General features: G+C 41.3%; 1 protein-coding gene across 5 annotated transcripts in view; it reads left to right on the top strand.

Moving 5' to 3' along the window:
* Positions 1–16,936, top strand: part of CCDC25 (coiled-coil domain containing 25) — a 59,095-nt gene that overhangs the window by 19,912 nt on the left and 22,247 nt on the right. For 2 of the 5 annotated variants that reach the window (XM_024767724.1, XM_024767726.1), the window contains exons 5-8: positions 1,551–1,626; positions 5,758–5,861; positions 6,065–6,267; positions 15,436–15,481. In XM_024767724.1, the coding sequence (XP_024623492.1) occupies positions 1,551–1,626; positions 5,758–5,861; positions 6,065–6,267; positions 15,436–15,481 (429 nt within the window). Of the gene's footprint in view, positions 1–1,550; positions 1,627–3,356; positions 4,013–4,505; positions 5,862–6,064; positions 6,268–15,435; positions 15,482–16,936 lie in introns of those variants that run through there. The other 3 variants (XR_003006250.1, XR_003006251.1, XM_024767727.1) reach the window with 3 other exon arrangements.

The following is a 16,936-nucleotide window of genomic DNA, read 5'->3' as shown; positions in this document are numbered from 1 at the left end:
TATCAAGAGGTTGCTTATCTCATTAACACAGATGGCACAAAGCCCACAGTCAAAATTCTGGCCTTTACATATGGAGAGTACCTTACACTCTCCATGCAGAGTTTGTTTACTCTGACTTTATGCATAATGCTAAGCTGAATTATTTTATTTTATTTTATTTGGTCTGCTCATATTATATTACAAGTAGCAAAACAAGAAGAGGCTATTGCTTCAGGAATGGCAATAGGTACAGGTAGCAAGAAGGGATGTTGTGACATAGCCTGATATCAAGGACCAAGAAGCTGTACGTTTCCACAGAAACTCCATAAGCACCACACTCTGGGGCCAATTGTTAGAGCATGGCTTTAGTTAGCCCTGGGTTCATCTCTCAGCTCTGTCACTTACTAGATATTGGGGAGCTTGGCCTAGTTGCTTCACCTCGCTAAGCTTCATTTTCTTCATTGGCAAAGTGAGCGTAGTACTTTCCATTTCATATGGCCATTTATTTAGTGTACCTAACACTCAAAAAGCAGATATTCAAAAAGTGGTAGCTATTGTTTTGTTTTTTAATTATTTATTTGATTTATTTAGTATAGGGTCAGTCAGCTTCTGTGTATTTTAGATGCCCCTGAAGGTATCACTATCACTATATTAGAGCCTAGTGTAGAGGTTGATATTCATTCATGATGATGACATGGTGTTATCAAGATGGTAAATTCAGAATCCTCTGTTTAAGTGGTCAGGGAATCTCACAGGATGAGATGTGGCGTTAAAGTAGTGACAAACTTAAATCACGTATTTTTTGGTGAAAATTTAGGTAATTGAGATTTCCATTTTGAAACATTTAAAATAAGGAAAAAAAATAGAAACCTAATGGAATAAACTTAATTTATCTCAAATATTTAGGTAGATAAAACATTTTATTCCCAGACAGAAGTGCTTCAGTAATCCCATGCCTAACAGCCAAGTGCTGAGTTGATTTCCACTAGCTCTTGCCTCAGATATTTTTGTTCTTTTGGAATGGCTTTGCTTATTCAGCTTTGACTTTGATACGGTATCTGTAAAGAGAATGAAGCAGTATTTTTTCTCTTTTACGGTAGAAGGTTATATCTAACACACCAAGAGCTTAGTTCCTGACTAATGCCAAGGGTAGATGACCTACCAGATCATGGAGACCCAAAACTATAAGATGTCTCTTGAGAGCGAGTTTGTAGGGACCTCAGCTAAGAAGACTTCCCATTGCCAAAAATAGGCACCATTTCTCCACAAGTTTTCTAAAAGTAAGAAAGAGAAGAGGGAAAAATTACTCAGACATAAATACAGTTAATATTTTAGTAGTTTTCTTTCATACCCTGTTTTCTTCCCCACTTGTTAAGTCAGGATTTTCCATATTACTGCCTTCTCTTAAACATTTCCACAATGGACTTCGTTTTTCAATGTTTTGAAATACAGTTGAAGAGCCTCTGCTTTTAATAAAATGGTGTCTAGTAAGGTAGCAAAGCCCTATAAAAGTGCTCCAGTATTGATCAGTGACAAGGTAGTGGACCATTTGGTTTATTCTTGTGTTTCAGGGGGAGAAAATAGAAGACATTCCAAAGGAAGTACTGATGGACTGTGCCCATCTTGTGAAGGCCAATAGCATTCAAGGTCAGTTTTCCTAGAGGTGTTTTCAGAATTAGCACCACTTTCTCTGTGTCTGAAATGGATTACATCTTAGAGAACATATGACTGACTTTAGCTTGAGTCAAGGGAGTGACATGTAATATGCCTTTCCCCTGTTTTGTTCTTTAAGATGGCAGTTGCACTACCTGTCAGAGAACTGAAAGCCAACCTCCCTGCCCCTCTAATTTTCATGGCCCTATCTCAAGCCTTTTTTACCCTGTTTTCTTTACCTTGAATAGAAAGTTGTCTAGGGCTTCCCTGGTGGCGCAGTGGTTAAGAACCGGCCTGCCAATGCAGGAGACACGGGTTTGAGCCCTCTGGGAAGATCCCACATACCGCAGAGCAACTAAGCCCGTGCGCCACAACTACTGAGGCTGCGCTCTAGAGTCCACGTGCCACAACTACTGAAGCCCGTGCACCTAGAGCCCATGCTCCACAACAAGAGAAGCCACTACAGTGAGAAGCCCGCACACAGCAACAGACCCAATGCAACCAAAAATAAATAATAAATTAATTAATTAATAAAAAAAAGGAAATTGTCTAGACCTGCCTACCCCTAAGGTTACTTGTAGAAAGACTTTTGGAAATTACATTATGTTAATTGCCAAGCAAGAGATGTGTCTCATGGCTTTATTTGTAATGTTGGTTGATGTCTTTGTTTCCATTGTTTGTTACTAGATTCTAGAACCCAAGTCTCCCAATTACTCCTTCCTACTTTTTCTTTCTTTCCTTCTCTCCTTCCATACTTTCTTCTCTCTGTAAATTGTGAAGGTGTCAAGTCCGTTCATCTTGTTATCTCCCAGAGAATCTTAAATAATATGTCTGGGGTGATGCATTAGAATCAGTGTTTTTACAGTGCTCTCCAGGTGATTCTAATGTGCAGGGAGTGTTGAGACAATTGGCCTCCATGTTTTAAGTAGGACCTGCAGTATTGGCCTTGGTGCTGGTTTAGTTCTACTGTACAAGATTTAATTTGTCAAGTCAGTATAGGTCAAGAAGGACAATTAATGGAGTGGAGGAGGCAGTTATAAAGGGGAGCTGGGTGATGGTATTCTGCTAGGGATGAGCTAGTAGACTGGATTTTAGTTGTAGGACATGGACCTAGATAAGGTAGAGGTAAGTTTGGTTTGATATGAATTTGAGGGGTGATCCAGAGGGTTCGGAAAAAATATGGTTTGCATAGAAGATAAGCATGGGGCAGACACAGAGACGACGGCAGGTACCGGGAGCTGGTGATTATAGAAGAGCTGGGCAGTGTGCTCCCTCCCCCGTCACTTAGGCCGCGTTTCCTGCATCTCACTCGGCAGCTTTACTGAATCAGGTGCCTAGCCAAAGAAACTGGAAGTCTTGTCTTACAGAGCCATTCATTTTCAACTCCATAAATCATTAAATTGCAGTTAGTTTTAGGACATTGCATTTTTATGAGTAGAAGAAGAGCTCCTCAGATTTCCAGTTAAAATCTTTGGTTATGGAAAGGAAAATAATAAAAATTGAAACTACGTCATTATCCTCCTTCCTTGTGTGTTGCAACCTCTTTAATGTGTTTTCGTGCCCCTGGCTAGCAGATGTGAATTTATTAAAAGAGCTTTGGACTCTTGCTCTTATTCTTGGCCCGGCCTCTTTCTTCTTAATCCCTTTATAGTTTACTAGTTCTAAAGAAAACAGAAAAGAGGAAGAGTCATTGAATTACTGAATCACTCTTCTCTCCTCTTCAGCCTTCCACAGGGATAGCTCACTCATAAGGAGCTAAGCCCAAGCGTCTCACTCTCAGGAGTCAATAGCAGAGGATGCTGAGGAGTGAAGAAGATTGTCTTTGCTGTGAGATTTGCTAAGTACACTACATTTGCGTCACTGTGTTATTAAAATATTTCCCTCCCTGGTTGACCACCTTCAGCGCTGTTTGTCGTCATAGAATCTGGTCAGCCTCTTCTTTATTCATTTTATAATCTCTTGCCAGATTAAACTTTCTAAAAGCTTAGACACTTTCTGTGACACCCTTCACCTTGCCTCTACAGTTAAACCCAAACTTCCTAAGCTGGCATTTAAGCATCTCTGATCTGACCACAGACTTTGTTTCCCTTCATGTATTTCATACTCCAGCCAAAGCAGATATTTGCTGGTTTCCTGCTTTGTGCCTTTGCTTGTATTGTTCCCTCTGCCCTCAATGTTACACTCCTGCTCAGTCATCACATGTCTAGATTCCAGCTACGGTTCAAGGGCTACGCTGTAGTTATAGTAATAACAGCTAGCATTGAATGTTAATTACATGCCTGGCACTGTGCCAGGAACATTACAAGTTGTTCATTTATCAACTCTACTGAAGTAAGATATTACTTTCATTTTATAGATGAGGAAGCTGAATTTAAGAATTAAGGAGGGCTTCCCTGGTGGCGCAGTGGTTGAGAGTCCGCCTGCCGATGCAGGGGACGCGGGTTCGTGCCCCGGTCTGGGAAGATCCCACATGCCATGGAGCGGCTTCAAAAAAAAAAAAAAAAAAAAAAAAGAATTAAGGAACTTAACCTCTCCCACAGAGCCTTTTCCTTCCTCCAGCTTTTGAGTGACCACTGCCCTCTCTGAACTCCCTTAACTCTTTACCTGTATCTTTCCAATATCACTTGATAACTTCTAATTTTCATTGAAATTATTTATGTACTTATCTGCCTTCCTTTAATCTTCAAAGGCAGGATCCATCATCCGATCCATGTTTGTGTCTCCCACAGTGCCTTGCACAGGGAGATTTTTTTTTTTTTACTTAATTTTGAAAAAAATTTCAAACCTACAGAAAAGTTGCAAGAAAATTTAGAATCAACAGTTTTTCCGTATTTGTTTGCCTTCTCCCTGTAATTCACGCAATATCTTTTTAGCTGAACCATTTGAAAGAAAATCACAGGCGTCATGACCGTTCAGCATGTCCTAAGAAGTACATTGTCGTAAGCAACTGCATTACAGTGATCAAATTCAGGAAATTTAACATCGGTAGAATACTGTTATACAGAGTCCATATGTAAGTTTTGTCGGTTGTCCCACTACCGTCACTTTATAGCATTTTTTTTTTTTGATCCAGGATCATACGTTCCATTCACTTGTCATGTATCGCTGGTCTCCTTTAATCTGGACACTTCTTTGTCTTTCAAGACGTTGACACTTTTAGAGTGGAGACCACTTTGGCTTGGTCTGATGCTTCCTGTTCAGTAGGACCACATTGCGCATCTTGTGGCAGGAATACTATGTAAGTGAAGTCTTGTGCATCACAGTCAGGAGGCACGTGCTGCCAGTTTGCCTCAGTCTTGGCGATGTTAACTGATCGCTTAGGTAAGGTCGTGTTCACCAGATTTCCCCAGTGTACATGGTCACTTAATAACCATTGAAATGTATTGCCATCTAATTTAGAAGGGCCTTAGAGAGCACTGGACCGGTGATTAAACCGTGATTCTCAGAGCCGCCTGGGAGGCTGTCAGGGGTGGAGGGGAAACACGAAGTGGGGGTGGTGAGGGGAGAGGAGGAGGGGTGAGCAGGATACCTGGCACCCCTTTCCTCCAGAGCATCTCTGCTTTGATTACTTTGTTATGTTTTCTTTGGTAAAAGAGGTTCCACAGCTAAAGAAACAAAAACCAAAAAGCTCTACTAAACTAGTCCAGTTTCCTCATGTTTCAGATGAGACGCCAGGAGCCATGGGGATTTTCCCAAAGCGACACAGCTGGTTTGTGGTAGTGCAGGGTAGAAGCCGGTGTCTTGAATCATTTTATCTTGCTGCTTACCCTTTGTTACATCGAGGGCTCCTTTGAGAATCTGAGGAAACCTGTTTGGTCCTTTTCTGTTTAAAAACACATACAATAAAATAAGCATTCAATTTTAGAGAGTCTCAAAGATCCCTGAAGCTGATCTCTTGACCCTGCTTTTCATCAGAATACTTTAGCTTGAATTGCTGGTCGGCTTTCCCATTTGCCTTTGTGGGTGGCTTCTTTTTTTAAAAAAAGTATTTTGTGGTTTCAAACACTTGGTGGCTTGTTCATTCTCAGCCTTTTCCTTTGTTGGATTATGGTGACAATTGTGGGTGAGGGGACGCATTGCTCAGCATCCTCCTCCCCACATGTTGAAGACAGTCTCTCTTGGCAGGCTGCAAGATGAACAACGTCAATGTGGTTTATACCCCGTGGTCTAACCTGAAGAAAACGGCCGACATGGATGTGGGACAGATAGGCTTTCACAGGCAGAAGGACGTAAGTGTGAACATCACCGGAGGTGGCAGTGCCCTGGCGCTGAGTGGGTGTCTGTCTCTGCTGTCGAGGACTCAGCACGATGTCTCTTTCCTAAAGGGAGTCAAGCTGGGTTGCTAAGCTGCTGGAAAGCCCTACCCTATTCTGGGGGGAAGAAAATAAACATAAAGATTCAGTATTTTTTTTTTCCCTCCATCTCCCTCAAGGTGAAAATTGTGACAGTTGAGAAGAAAGTGAATGAGATCCTGAACCGATTGGAAAAGACCAAAATGGAGCGGTTCCCAGACCTAGAGGCAGAGAAAGAATGCAGAGACCGCGAAGAGAGGAATGAGAAGAAAGCCCAGATTCAGGAAATGAAAAGGAAAGAAAAGGAAGAGATGAAAAAGAAGAGGGAGATGGACGAACTTAGGTATGTTGGAGTTAAGGCACTGACGTTGACCTTGGAGAGTCTTCACTGCTGATTTAATTAGGGATTAACCCTTAAGAATGGTACAGTTGGCCCGGTGTATCCACGGATCCAGTCAACCATGGTTCAAAAATGTTTGGGGGTGGAAAAAATTCCAGAAAGTTCCAAAAAGCAACACTTGAATTTCCCTTGTGCTGGCAACTGTTGACATAGCATTTACCTTTATGACTATTTACACAGCATTTACAGTGTGTCAGATATTATAAGTAATCTACAGAGGATTTAAAGTATTTGGGAGGATGTATGTAGGTTATATGCAAATACTATGCCATTTTTATAAGGGACTTGAGCATCCGCAGGTTTTGGTATCTGAGGGGGGTCCTGGAACCAATCGCCCATGGATTCCGAGGGACAGGTGTATTCTGGTATTCTGGTAAATGAAGGGACATATAACGAGCTCCAAGCCTTAAATGAGTTAGAATAAGGCATTTATGCTAATGTGTTGGTCAAATGAATTGCCCTTTTATAGGGGCAGGATATGAGAGTGCACTAAATAAAATAGCTAATTTTAATCTTAGTTTGGTTTGTAAACATCTTCAGGTAAAGAAGAGATACTATATTGAGTGTTTTACATTAGCTATGGTATTTGAATGAAAATGTCTCAGCTCTAAAGGCCAGTGTTAGTAACTCTTAAAAGCTGTTTTTAAAACCTCTCTTTTATAGATTTCGAAAGTTTAAAGTAATTAATGTGGAGAGGCCTGCTCCAAAACACAGCATTTTTAAACAATAAATAGTAGTTAAAACACATCTTGGATCCTGAAATTCTAGTGTATAAGGCCATGAAAATACTGATTGTATTAGTTTTCTATTGTTACTATAACAAATTACCACAAATTTAGTGGCTTAAAATGACATAGATTTATCATCTTACAGTTCTTCATGTTAGAAGTTCAAAATAGTTCTCACTGAGCTAGAACCAAGGTGTCTGCGGGGCTGTGTTTCTTTCTGGAGCTCTGGGAGAGAATCTGCTTACCTTCCAGCTCCTAGAGGCCGCCCACACTCCTGGGCTTGTGACTCCTTCCTCATCTTCAAGGCCAGCAACAGTGCATCTCTCTGCCCCTTCATAGTCACGGCCCCCTCTCTGACCACAGCCTTCTCTGCTTCTAAGGACCAATGTGGTGACATTGGGCCCACCCAGATACTGCGTGATAATCTCCCCATCTAAGATCTTTTTTAATTTTAATTTTATTTTAAAATGATAAAAATTTATTCAGTTTTGTAAATTGAACATCAAACCTCTTTTAAATTAAATTTAAATAAGTGAATCGGACACAAATGGAGAGAAATCACAGGAACTCTATTAACAGAAAGGGAATGAGTTCTGGAATCTGTTGGTTTTTAGAAAAATAGTGCTGAGTAGTAGCTGGACAGCATTCCGGGTACTTTCATTTCAGCATCTTCCCAGAAGTCCTTGCAAATGGCATTTATCTCAATGCTCTCAGGTTCACAAGAACTTCTAGAGATGAACTACTTTTCACTTCCTGCTTGTATTACACAATGAACCACTGTACTTTCATCATCTTACCTTATCCACTCTCTTTTTCCATTCCTCATTATTATTCACCAAGTCAGGTTCCATGCCTTTTCAGAGTGCCAAGTTATCAGCTCCATTCTCACTGTGTCAAGCAGTCTTCATGACAATTTATAGTCTTCTCCTCTTTATTACAACTCTAAATTTCCATAGGGTGAAGTCTAAAGAAGATATGTATGAGCTTTGTTTTTGTATAGTTTTATGTTTTTTGGTTTTTTTTTTTAACATCTTTATTGGAGTATAATTGCTTTACAGTGGTGTGTTACTTTCTGCTTTATAACAAAGTGAATCAGCTATACATATACATATATCCCCATATCTCTTCCCTCTTGCGTCTCCCTCCCTCCCACCCTCCCTATCCCACCCCTTCCCATCTAAGATCTTTAATTAAAGTCCCTTCTGCCATGTGAGGTAACATATTCGCAGGTTCTGGAGATTAGGATGTAGTCATTTGAGTAAGATCATTATTCTGCCTACTATACTGACTCTCTATAGATGCATAGTACTATACCTGAAGGGGCCTCAGTTTTTCTTTGAGAAAGAAGGAAATTAATCCTGCCACTTCTAGTCACAGAATTCCTAGATTTTTTTCCACTATTTTCCATAGATTTCATTTGTGATAAGTATACCAAAAAAAAAAAAAAGTTATTGCTTCCTTTGGGAAGGGTATAGGATCAATATGAGCTGTCTTGCCCTGTCCTGACCTAGTTTCCTTGGAATACCCTGGATTATTAGAAAGATCATTGGGCCAGAGTGGAGGTTTTATGATCAAGCACTGGTATTTATTCGTTATCCATATGCACGCGTCCCTGTTGCGGGTTCTGCTAAAACAGGGTGAGTGACTGCATTTACAATACAATATTCAAATGGAGAACTCTGGAAGTGTTACCCCAAGTTATAAGCTGCCAGCATGAGACAGACTGATGCAGAGATTTAAACGTTCAATTTGACGTAGAATTGTGAGTCCATTTTGTGTCGTGAGTGAAAGACAAATTACCAACACCATTTGTTTCGAAAAATGTGTGGAATTTTGAGTGATACAGGATTTAGACTAGTTTATTCTTTTTGCTTTTAGTGCGGAGTGGAGAAAAAATTGAAAACATGCCTTTTTGTGCCTCTTAAAACTCTACCGTAATGTTGTTTAGAGACATAATATTATATGTTAGAAATATAATGTCACTTAATTTATTTACAACATTTTTTTTTAGACTTGTAGGGTCTTTATATTTTTATTTTTTTAATATTTATTTATTTGGCTGCGTCGGATCTTAGTTGTGGCCCTCGGGATCTTTGTTGCAGCGTGTGGGCTCTTAGCTGTGGCATGCATGTGGGATCTAGTTCCCAGACCAGGGATCCAACCCAGGCCCCCTGCACTGGGAGTGCAGCGTCTTCCCCACTGGACCGCCAGGGAAGTCCCTACTTATAACATTCAATAAGAAAGATTAGCTAACATTTTTGGACACTTGTCATCTGCCCAACACTGTATTGTGCTTTACTGCATTATCTCATTTAATCCTAACAGTAGCCATGTGAGGCAAATGTTTTGATCATCTGCATTTTGTAGAAGAGGAAACAGACTGAGGAGCAGTTAAGTAACTCGCTCAGAGGCACGTAGCTTGTCTCGGTCTGATTCTCAAGCTCACACACACTGTTACCACTCTCTTCTGCCCTCTGTTCAGTCCATTCCGCAGCTTCTGTGAAACTCCAGCAAAAAGCTCTAAGCTTCGGACTTGTTCTATAACCTGTTTTTATACACTTGCAGTGCTAACATCACTTTAATTTCTGTTTTTGACTCTTCCACCTGAGAGATCAAAGGCTATGCCTACAAAATCTTCTCATTCTGAAGTCTTTTCACTTGCCTTTCTGACAAGGAAAATACCATTAAATTTCACCAACAGTTGATTCTTTTGTTTGGACCATCTGGTAAGGAATGTCCAATTTAATTGCTGTGATAGCTGAAGAAAATTGACTTTTGAGTCTTCAGGGGATTCTACAGATAAACTGAGAAGATAGTCTCATCCTGGACAGTATCCCCAGTGCTTCCAGGTGATTTCAGGGAAGAAGTCCTTAACAGCCTCACACCCAGAAGATATCCAACTTCTTTCCAATTCTAAAGCCATTATTTAGACTCTAGACTCCTTTTTTCAACTTTCTGAACAGGAATGGCAGTAAGCTTTTCATTTCTAATTTCTACCAGGAGAAAAAAAATGGATGGAATTGTCATTATAATAGTCTAGGTTCTCTGAACTCTAGTCAAGAGTATATCCATTAGCCTCGGGATCAGAACAGAACAAAGCCCACAACACAGAAGGCACCAACTTCCTTCTCAGATGAAAAGAGCAGCAGCCCCTGGAGACAGAACTCCATCTTGTTCTTGCAAATGAGTGCTTTACCCTTGTCCTCGGTGTGCAGAAATTCCAGTGATCTGATAACGTAGATAGGTCTACATAAAGATCATCCTTTTAGGTAGTTTTTTAAAGAAATATTTAGATTGGGAGGACACCAAAGTGTGGAGGCTAAATGATAGCAGTATATTAACATCTTCTATTAACCATTTTATTCATTCACACAGTAATGAAAAGTTCCCCGTATTTAGGCTTCACATATTAATTCTCACTTACCCATCTTGTTCGTTAGCTCTTTAGACAGCTTTTTAGCTCACACTTGCCCTGTCAGCCTAGGATCTCGTGGGATTTTAGTTTAGAGAATCTTGGTGTAGGGTTAGGTGTAGGGAGGCAGCCTCACATGGCATGTTCTTTCCCTACCTGCTGCGCTGTAAGCCACACATAGAGTAAGAGGATGTAGCAAAAGAGAGTCTGCGTAGGTTTGAAAGTAGTCAGAGCCTTACAAGTGACCTTGCCTGGAAAGTTAGAGAAGCAGAACAGCTTCTACTCAGTCTCCATGTAGTTTTTGGAGAGGTCCTTCATGCAGGTACCTGTGAGTCTCCCAGGGGACACCCCAGGTGCTGTGGAAGAGTGTCCGTGGCTCCCTCCAGTGTGTCGTAGTCAGTCATCTCAGGAGTTGGATTCATGCTTACAGACTGCTTACCTGCTGTGTTTTTTTTTTTTTTAATACATCTTTATTGGAGTAAAATTGCTTCACAATGCTGGGCTAGTTTCTGTTGTACAACAAAGTGAGTCAGCTATATGTATACATATATCCCCATATCCCCTCCCTCTTGCGCCTCACTCCCACCCTCCCTATCCCACCCCTCTAAGTCATTGCAAAGCACCGAGCTGATCTCCCTGTGCTGTGCGGCTGCTTCCCACTAGCTATCTGTTTTACATTTGGTAGTGTATATACGTCCATGCCACTCTCTCACTTTGTGCCAGCTTCCCCTTCCCCCCTGCCCCCATATCCTCAAGTCCATTCTCTGCGTCTGCATCTTTATTCCTGCCCTGCCACTAGGTTCATCAGTACCATTTTTTTTTAATATTCCGTATATATGTGCTAGCATACAGTATTTGTTTTTCTTTTTCTGACTTAATTCATTCTATATGACCAACTCTGGGCCCGTCCACCTCACTACAAATAACTCAGTTTCGTTTCTTTTTATGGCTGAGTAATATTCCATTGTATATATGTGCCACATCTTCTTTATCCATTCATCTGTTGATGGACACTTAGGTTGCTTCCATGTCCTGGCTATTGTAAATAGTGCTGCAGTGAACATTGTGGTACATGTCTCTTTTCAAATTATGGTTTTCTCAGGGTATAATCTTGGATTCACTTACTTGGCTTTTGTCATACTGTAACAAACATCTATTAACATCAAAGTGAAGCTCACCATCTGAACATTGAAACCGGAAGAAACAAGCAAGTCAATAACAGATCAGAAAAGACCAAGGGTAGGGCCTAAGTTTACCTGAGATGGGGATATTTAAATTTGGGAGTCTCAGATCAGAATTGGAACCTGAGGTTCAGGTGATTGAAGTCAGGAAAGTACAAGACCCGGGTAAGATGGCAAGTCACAGGTAAGCATGTCGTCAGTCTGAGAATTGGCATGAACTTGATTTGGGGGCAGAGATTACTTTAGCAAGGAGGTTAATGTGTGAAAGGTTATAGCTGATCAGTGGCAAAGCAGGAATTCAAACTCAAGTCTGTAATTCTGAAGTCCACACTTCTACTGTAGCTTGCTGCCTGTGAGGCAAAGAATGCCCAGGTTGGCAAGACCTGAGTCAAGGTGATTCAAAGGCAAATAAAAGAATGAAAAATTAGGTACATTGGAGAGTGACTTAAAAGGTTTTGTTTAGTCCAGAATTTCATGCTGTAAGTGCTAAGGAACGACTGTAGGTTTCCTGGGGTATTAGGAAGAAAACTTGTCAGAAGGGTTTATTGGCGACGTGTCAAGGAGGTAATGGTGAGACCAGTGGTTGAAAGGATGGTATGGTCAGGTGTAGAAGTGGCTGCTTTCACTGTACCTCCTGTTGTTTCTCTCTCACACACTACTGCTGCTGCCTTCCATAAATAATGCTGTGTTGTGCCATAGGTCTTTGTTTTAATGATAAGCTCCCTCAAAGCAGCACTTCTGCATTCCTGTATCTCCTTGAATGTGACCCTGTGCTTTGCACATGCAGTGAGTGACTCGTCAGTACATTACAGACGAATAAGTAGCTGAAATTAGCTTCCCTTGATACAGTGATGCTTGAGCTAAGATCCAAACTATTTTGCTAGTTAAAAGGGCAGGGGCAGTGGAAAGAGTACCGGAAGCAGAAGGAACTGTGTGTGCAAAGACCACATCACAGGACTAAAAGCCAACCCAAACGTCTGGAGCAGCAGGGGTGAGGGAGCCCAGGGAACAAGGGCTAGTCCAGCAGGGCCTTGTTGGTCATGTTTGTCTTCAGGCTGAGGGTTTTGTGAGGTCATTGGAGAGTGTTAAGTCAGGGGTAGTGTGATGAGATTTGTGTTTTGGAAAGGTCATGTGACTGACCTGATTGGAAAGGGTGCCACGTAGGGGTGTGGCTAGGCCAGTAGCTGTCCACATGAGAGTTAGTCGCTTGGGCTGTAGTGGTGATGTGGAGGCGGAGAGAACTGGACCAATGAGAAATAGTTTTCAAAACTGGACCAGGATTTGAAAATAGATTGGATTCAGAGGAGGGGCAGGGAAAAGATTGACTGCGGGGATTCTGGCTTGTGAAATGGAATGGGTAGTGATGCTATTCTTTGAGCTAGGAAATGCTGGAAAGGAACCAAACTGTTTTTGGTTGGGGGGAAGACCATGAGTTGGGTATGGACATAGGAATCTGAAAGTGTCTTTGAGGCATCCCCCGAAAAAGTCAGACAGGCAGTTGGATTAATGGGATGGAGCGCAGAGGAGGTGTGTGGCCTAAAGAAGGGTAATTTGTGTGTTGCTTTCATATGAGTGGGAATTCGGGCCCTGTGGTTCCCGAACCTGGCTCATAGATGCCCATAGCTGGGTGCTTGAAGATATTTTAATCTTCACAGGTGATTTTAAAATAATGTTGGAAGTGAGGTTCTCTGCTCTTAACTACTTTTTTATCAACATGGCTTTCTCTTTCTGCTCATGCAACTTATTGATCTTATCTGTCCATTTATATCTTACTGATACCACTGACTCTTACAAGCATCATTACTATCTCTCTCTGGGTGTCTCCCAGCTCATTGTCTCTGTCCGTGACGAGTCTCCTTCCCTCTGGTCCTCAGTTTCCAGTTTCTACAGTTCATATTTACTTGGTTGTCCCACCATCACTTCAGGTGTGACATTGTCCTAAACCAAGTACATCTTCTTTGCAACATTTTCCCATTTCTCTCAGTTGTAACATTATTTCCTTCAGATCACTCATGCTAGAAACCTTGGTGTCATCTTTGACTCCTCTCAGATTTATCCCTTCTTACCGGCACAGCCGTTAACCCCTTGCATTCATGCCCTCAAGGTGGGATATTGCGGTGGACTGGAGCACGATGGCCTGGCTATAAGCTTGGGAGTCAGATCTGGGTTCAAAGCCTCCCTCCCCACTTGTTCGCTGTGACACCTTGGACAGCTTCCGTAACTCCTGTGTGTACAGTGGGCCTGCTGCTATCCCTTGCCTTAGGAGGTGGTTGTGGGGATGAGCAGTAATTTATGAAGCACATAATACAGGTCCTAGCACGTAAAGAGTCCTTGGTAAATGGTAAGTACCGTTGTCATTAACTGGTCTCCTTGCCTTAATTGACCTTCTCCCCCTCTTGTCTCTGCTACAGATTATGTTTTTAAATTTATTTTTTAAAAATATATTTATTTGGTTGCACTGGGTCTTAGTTGTGGCAGGTAGACTACTTAGTTGTGGCAGGTGGGCTCCTTAGTTGTGGCACATGGGCTCCTTAGTTGCGGCTCACAGGCTCCTTGGTTGTGGCTCGCCGGCTCCTTAGTTGTGGCATGCAAACTCTTAGCTGCGGCATGCATGTGGGATCTAGTTCCTTAACCAGGGGTCGAACCCAGGCCCCCTTCCTTGGGAGCATGGAGTCTTTTTTTTTTTTTTCGGCACGCGGGCCTCTCCCCGCTGTGGCCTCTCCTGTTGCAGAGCACAGGCTCAGTGGCCATGGCTCACGGGCCCAGCCGCTCCGCGGCATGTGGGATCCTCCCGGACCGAGGCACGAACCTGTGTCCCCCGCATCGGCAGGCGGACCCTCAACCACTGCACCACCAGGGAAGTCCCAAGGGAGCACGGAGTCTTAACCACTGCACCACCAGGGAAGTCCCCGGATTACACTTTTTAAAACACTGGTATTATGTGGTCTTACTTTCCTTTGTCTCTTTATGTATTTTTACTAGAACTTTTTATGTAGCCACTACTGAATAGGTCTTATTTCCTTTCCTGATAAGCTTTTTGGGGTTAGGCTTTGTCTTATCATTTTCTCGTTTCTTCCCATTCCATTTTCTCCCCAGGCTTAGCGCAGGGTCTTATACATCATGGATATTTAATAAATACTTGTCGAATCTCATCTGTCTACTCCATCGTGTACTGTGGCTTCCTGCTGATCGCACTGCTCTGACTCACATAGTTAGGACAAGGTGATTTAGCCCCACACATCCGGCCTGATTTCCCGCTACTTGGCTTTCAGACTCCACTTGAGTTGGTTTGAAATGTCATTGTAAGTACCATCTCTTTGCCTTTGCTCATGCCGATCTCTGCATCTGCCCTCCTCAGTCATCCTCCCTACTTGTCAGGCTCAGTTTGGGTTACACGTCACCTGAGAAGAGTACCCCAACAGCCCTTTGCACACTAATGTGTTTCTTCTTTTGAATTCCTTTAGATCTATAGTCTGGACAGTGTACTTCAGGTCTGAATCATGTCTGCTCTTGGCTATAGATGAAGTTCCTCATCTGAATAATGCCACCACCTACTGTTATTGTGGAAGTGACATGATACGAGTGAGCAAGCGTGTTTGTAAACTATAAAGTGTAGTGCACATGTTATTTATTGTCATAGATATTTATCCTTTATATGTTGCAATCTCCTTGAGCTCAGCAGGGATTATATTTTCTTCGAAAGGCCCTCAGCATTGCTAGATACCTGGTAGAGGTTCATGAGATACTTGGCAGCCAAATAACCTTACTTTAAATGTGTTTTTTCTTCTAGGAGCTATTCATCACTAATGAAAGCTGAGAATATGTCTTCAAATCAGGTATGTGCAAGTTCTTTGCTCTAATGTTGTGCCTTGAAATAATTCACTTAGTGTTTAATGACCGAGTTTCTGGCCAGTGTTGGTTCACGTGTTGCAGATGGCTTGACGTGGTTTGGCAACAATCATACACTCAGGTGGATTCTATTAGACATTGACCGCCCCCCCCCTTCCCTGTGGACTTTGCCTTGTGTTTGTTTTTAAGTAGGTCACCTCGTGGCAAGAGATTGTTACACCTTGTCTGTTGTGAAGTGCAGGTCTGTTAGTATTTATAGGACCTTCCCATTCCCCATTCCCCTCTTTTCTAGTTGCAGGCATGCAAAAGTGCCTTTAGCTATTACTGTTCTATGTTAATGTGACCGTAGATTCTATATTGTAATTGAGCGAGGACAAAATTATCACCTTCAGTTAAATGAAACAAAAGATCTTATTTGTAGTCTAAACAGCAGTATTGGTTGTCTTCATGTTCCTCAGGACCTACGATAAAGGGAAACGGTGATCCACGTGTCTTTCCCAAAATTTATTTTGAAGTGTCTAGAGATAGTACAATTTAGCTATTATTAAACAGTCTTTGTGGAAAATTTAAATTAGGTGGATATATTTGCTATGTTGAATGTTTATAGTATAATGTATGATGCTTTAGATCTTTGTTGTCCAGTGCACTGGGCACTCATTGCATGTGGCTATTTAAATTACATTTAATTTAATTTAATTTAAAAATTCAGTTTCTCAGTCACACTAGCCATGTGTGGCTAGTGGTTATGATATTGGACAGTGTAGAAATAGAACATTTCCGTCACAGCAAAAAATACTGTTAAACAGAACTGCTCTAGATGCTTGGAAATAACAGAATTTAAGGTCCCTTAAGGGTTACCTAGCCAAACCCCATATTCAGTGCATGAATTATAATTGTTAATAGGATTTTACACCTTGTTCATAGCTATATATCCTTCTAAAAATGGATAAGAACAATATTTTTATTCCTGTCTCTTTGAAAAACTAAATTTATGAGTCTCCTTTCTGAGTCAGAGATGTATTTTCATAATTTATTCCTGAAAAATTCCAGAGTAGCATTATGTAATTAAATAGAACCTTGAATTTGAAGTTTAGACACTTAAACTGTCATTTACTAATTGGATAAGACCAATAAAGTTATTTAACCTCTCAGAAGGCGTATTCATCAGCAACAAAAGGAGACATATTACTTCCTGAGGCTGTTCTGAAATTTAAACAAGGTCATGTGTGTGAAAGTTCTTTGACTTAGACAATATAAACGGTCATTACTATTTCTTATCCTTGTAGTCCTTAGTTGTTACTTACACACAGAGTATCAGTATCAAAAGATGAGACGTATTTAATCCCTTCTGGAAACTATTCTTAGAAAACAGTTTAACAGTTGAGCAGAAGTCTTTAACATAACCCAAATCTAATGTCTTTGTTGTGATTGTTGTTGCTATT

Source organism: Neophocaena asiaeorientalis, unplaced genomic scaffold (assembly GCF_003031525.2).
Source record: "Neophocaena asiaeorientalis asiaeorientalis breed wild unplaced genomic scaffold, Neophocaena_asiaeorientalis_V1.1 scaffold523, whole genome shotgun sequence".
Lineage (NCBI taxonomy): Eukaryota > Metazoa > Chordata > Mammalia > Artiodactyla > Phocoenidae > Neophocaena > Neophocaena asiaeorientalis.
Note: the sequence above shows the minus strand (reverse complement) of the source record. Positions and strands in the feature narration are given on the sequence as shown.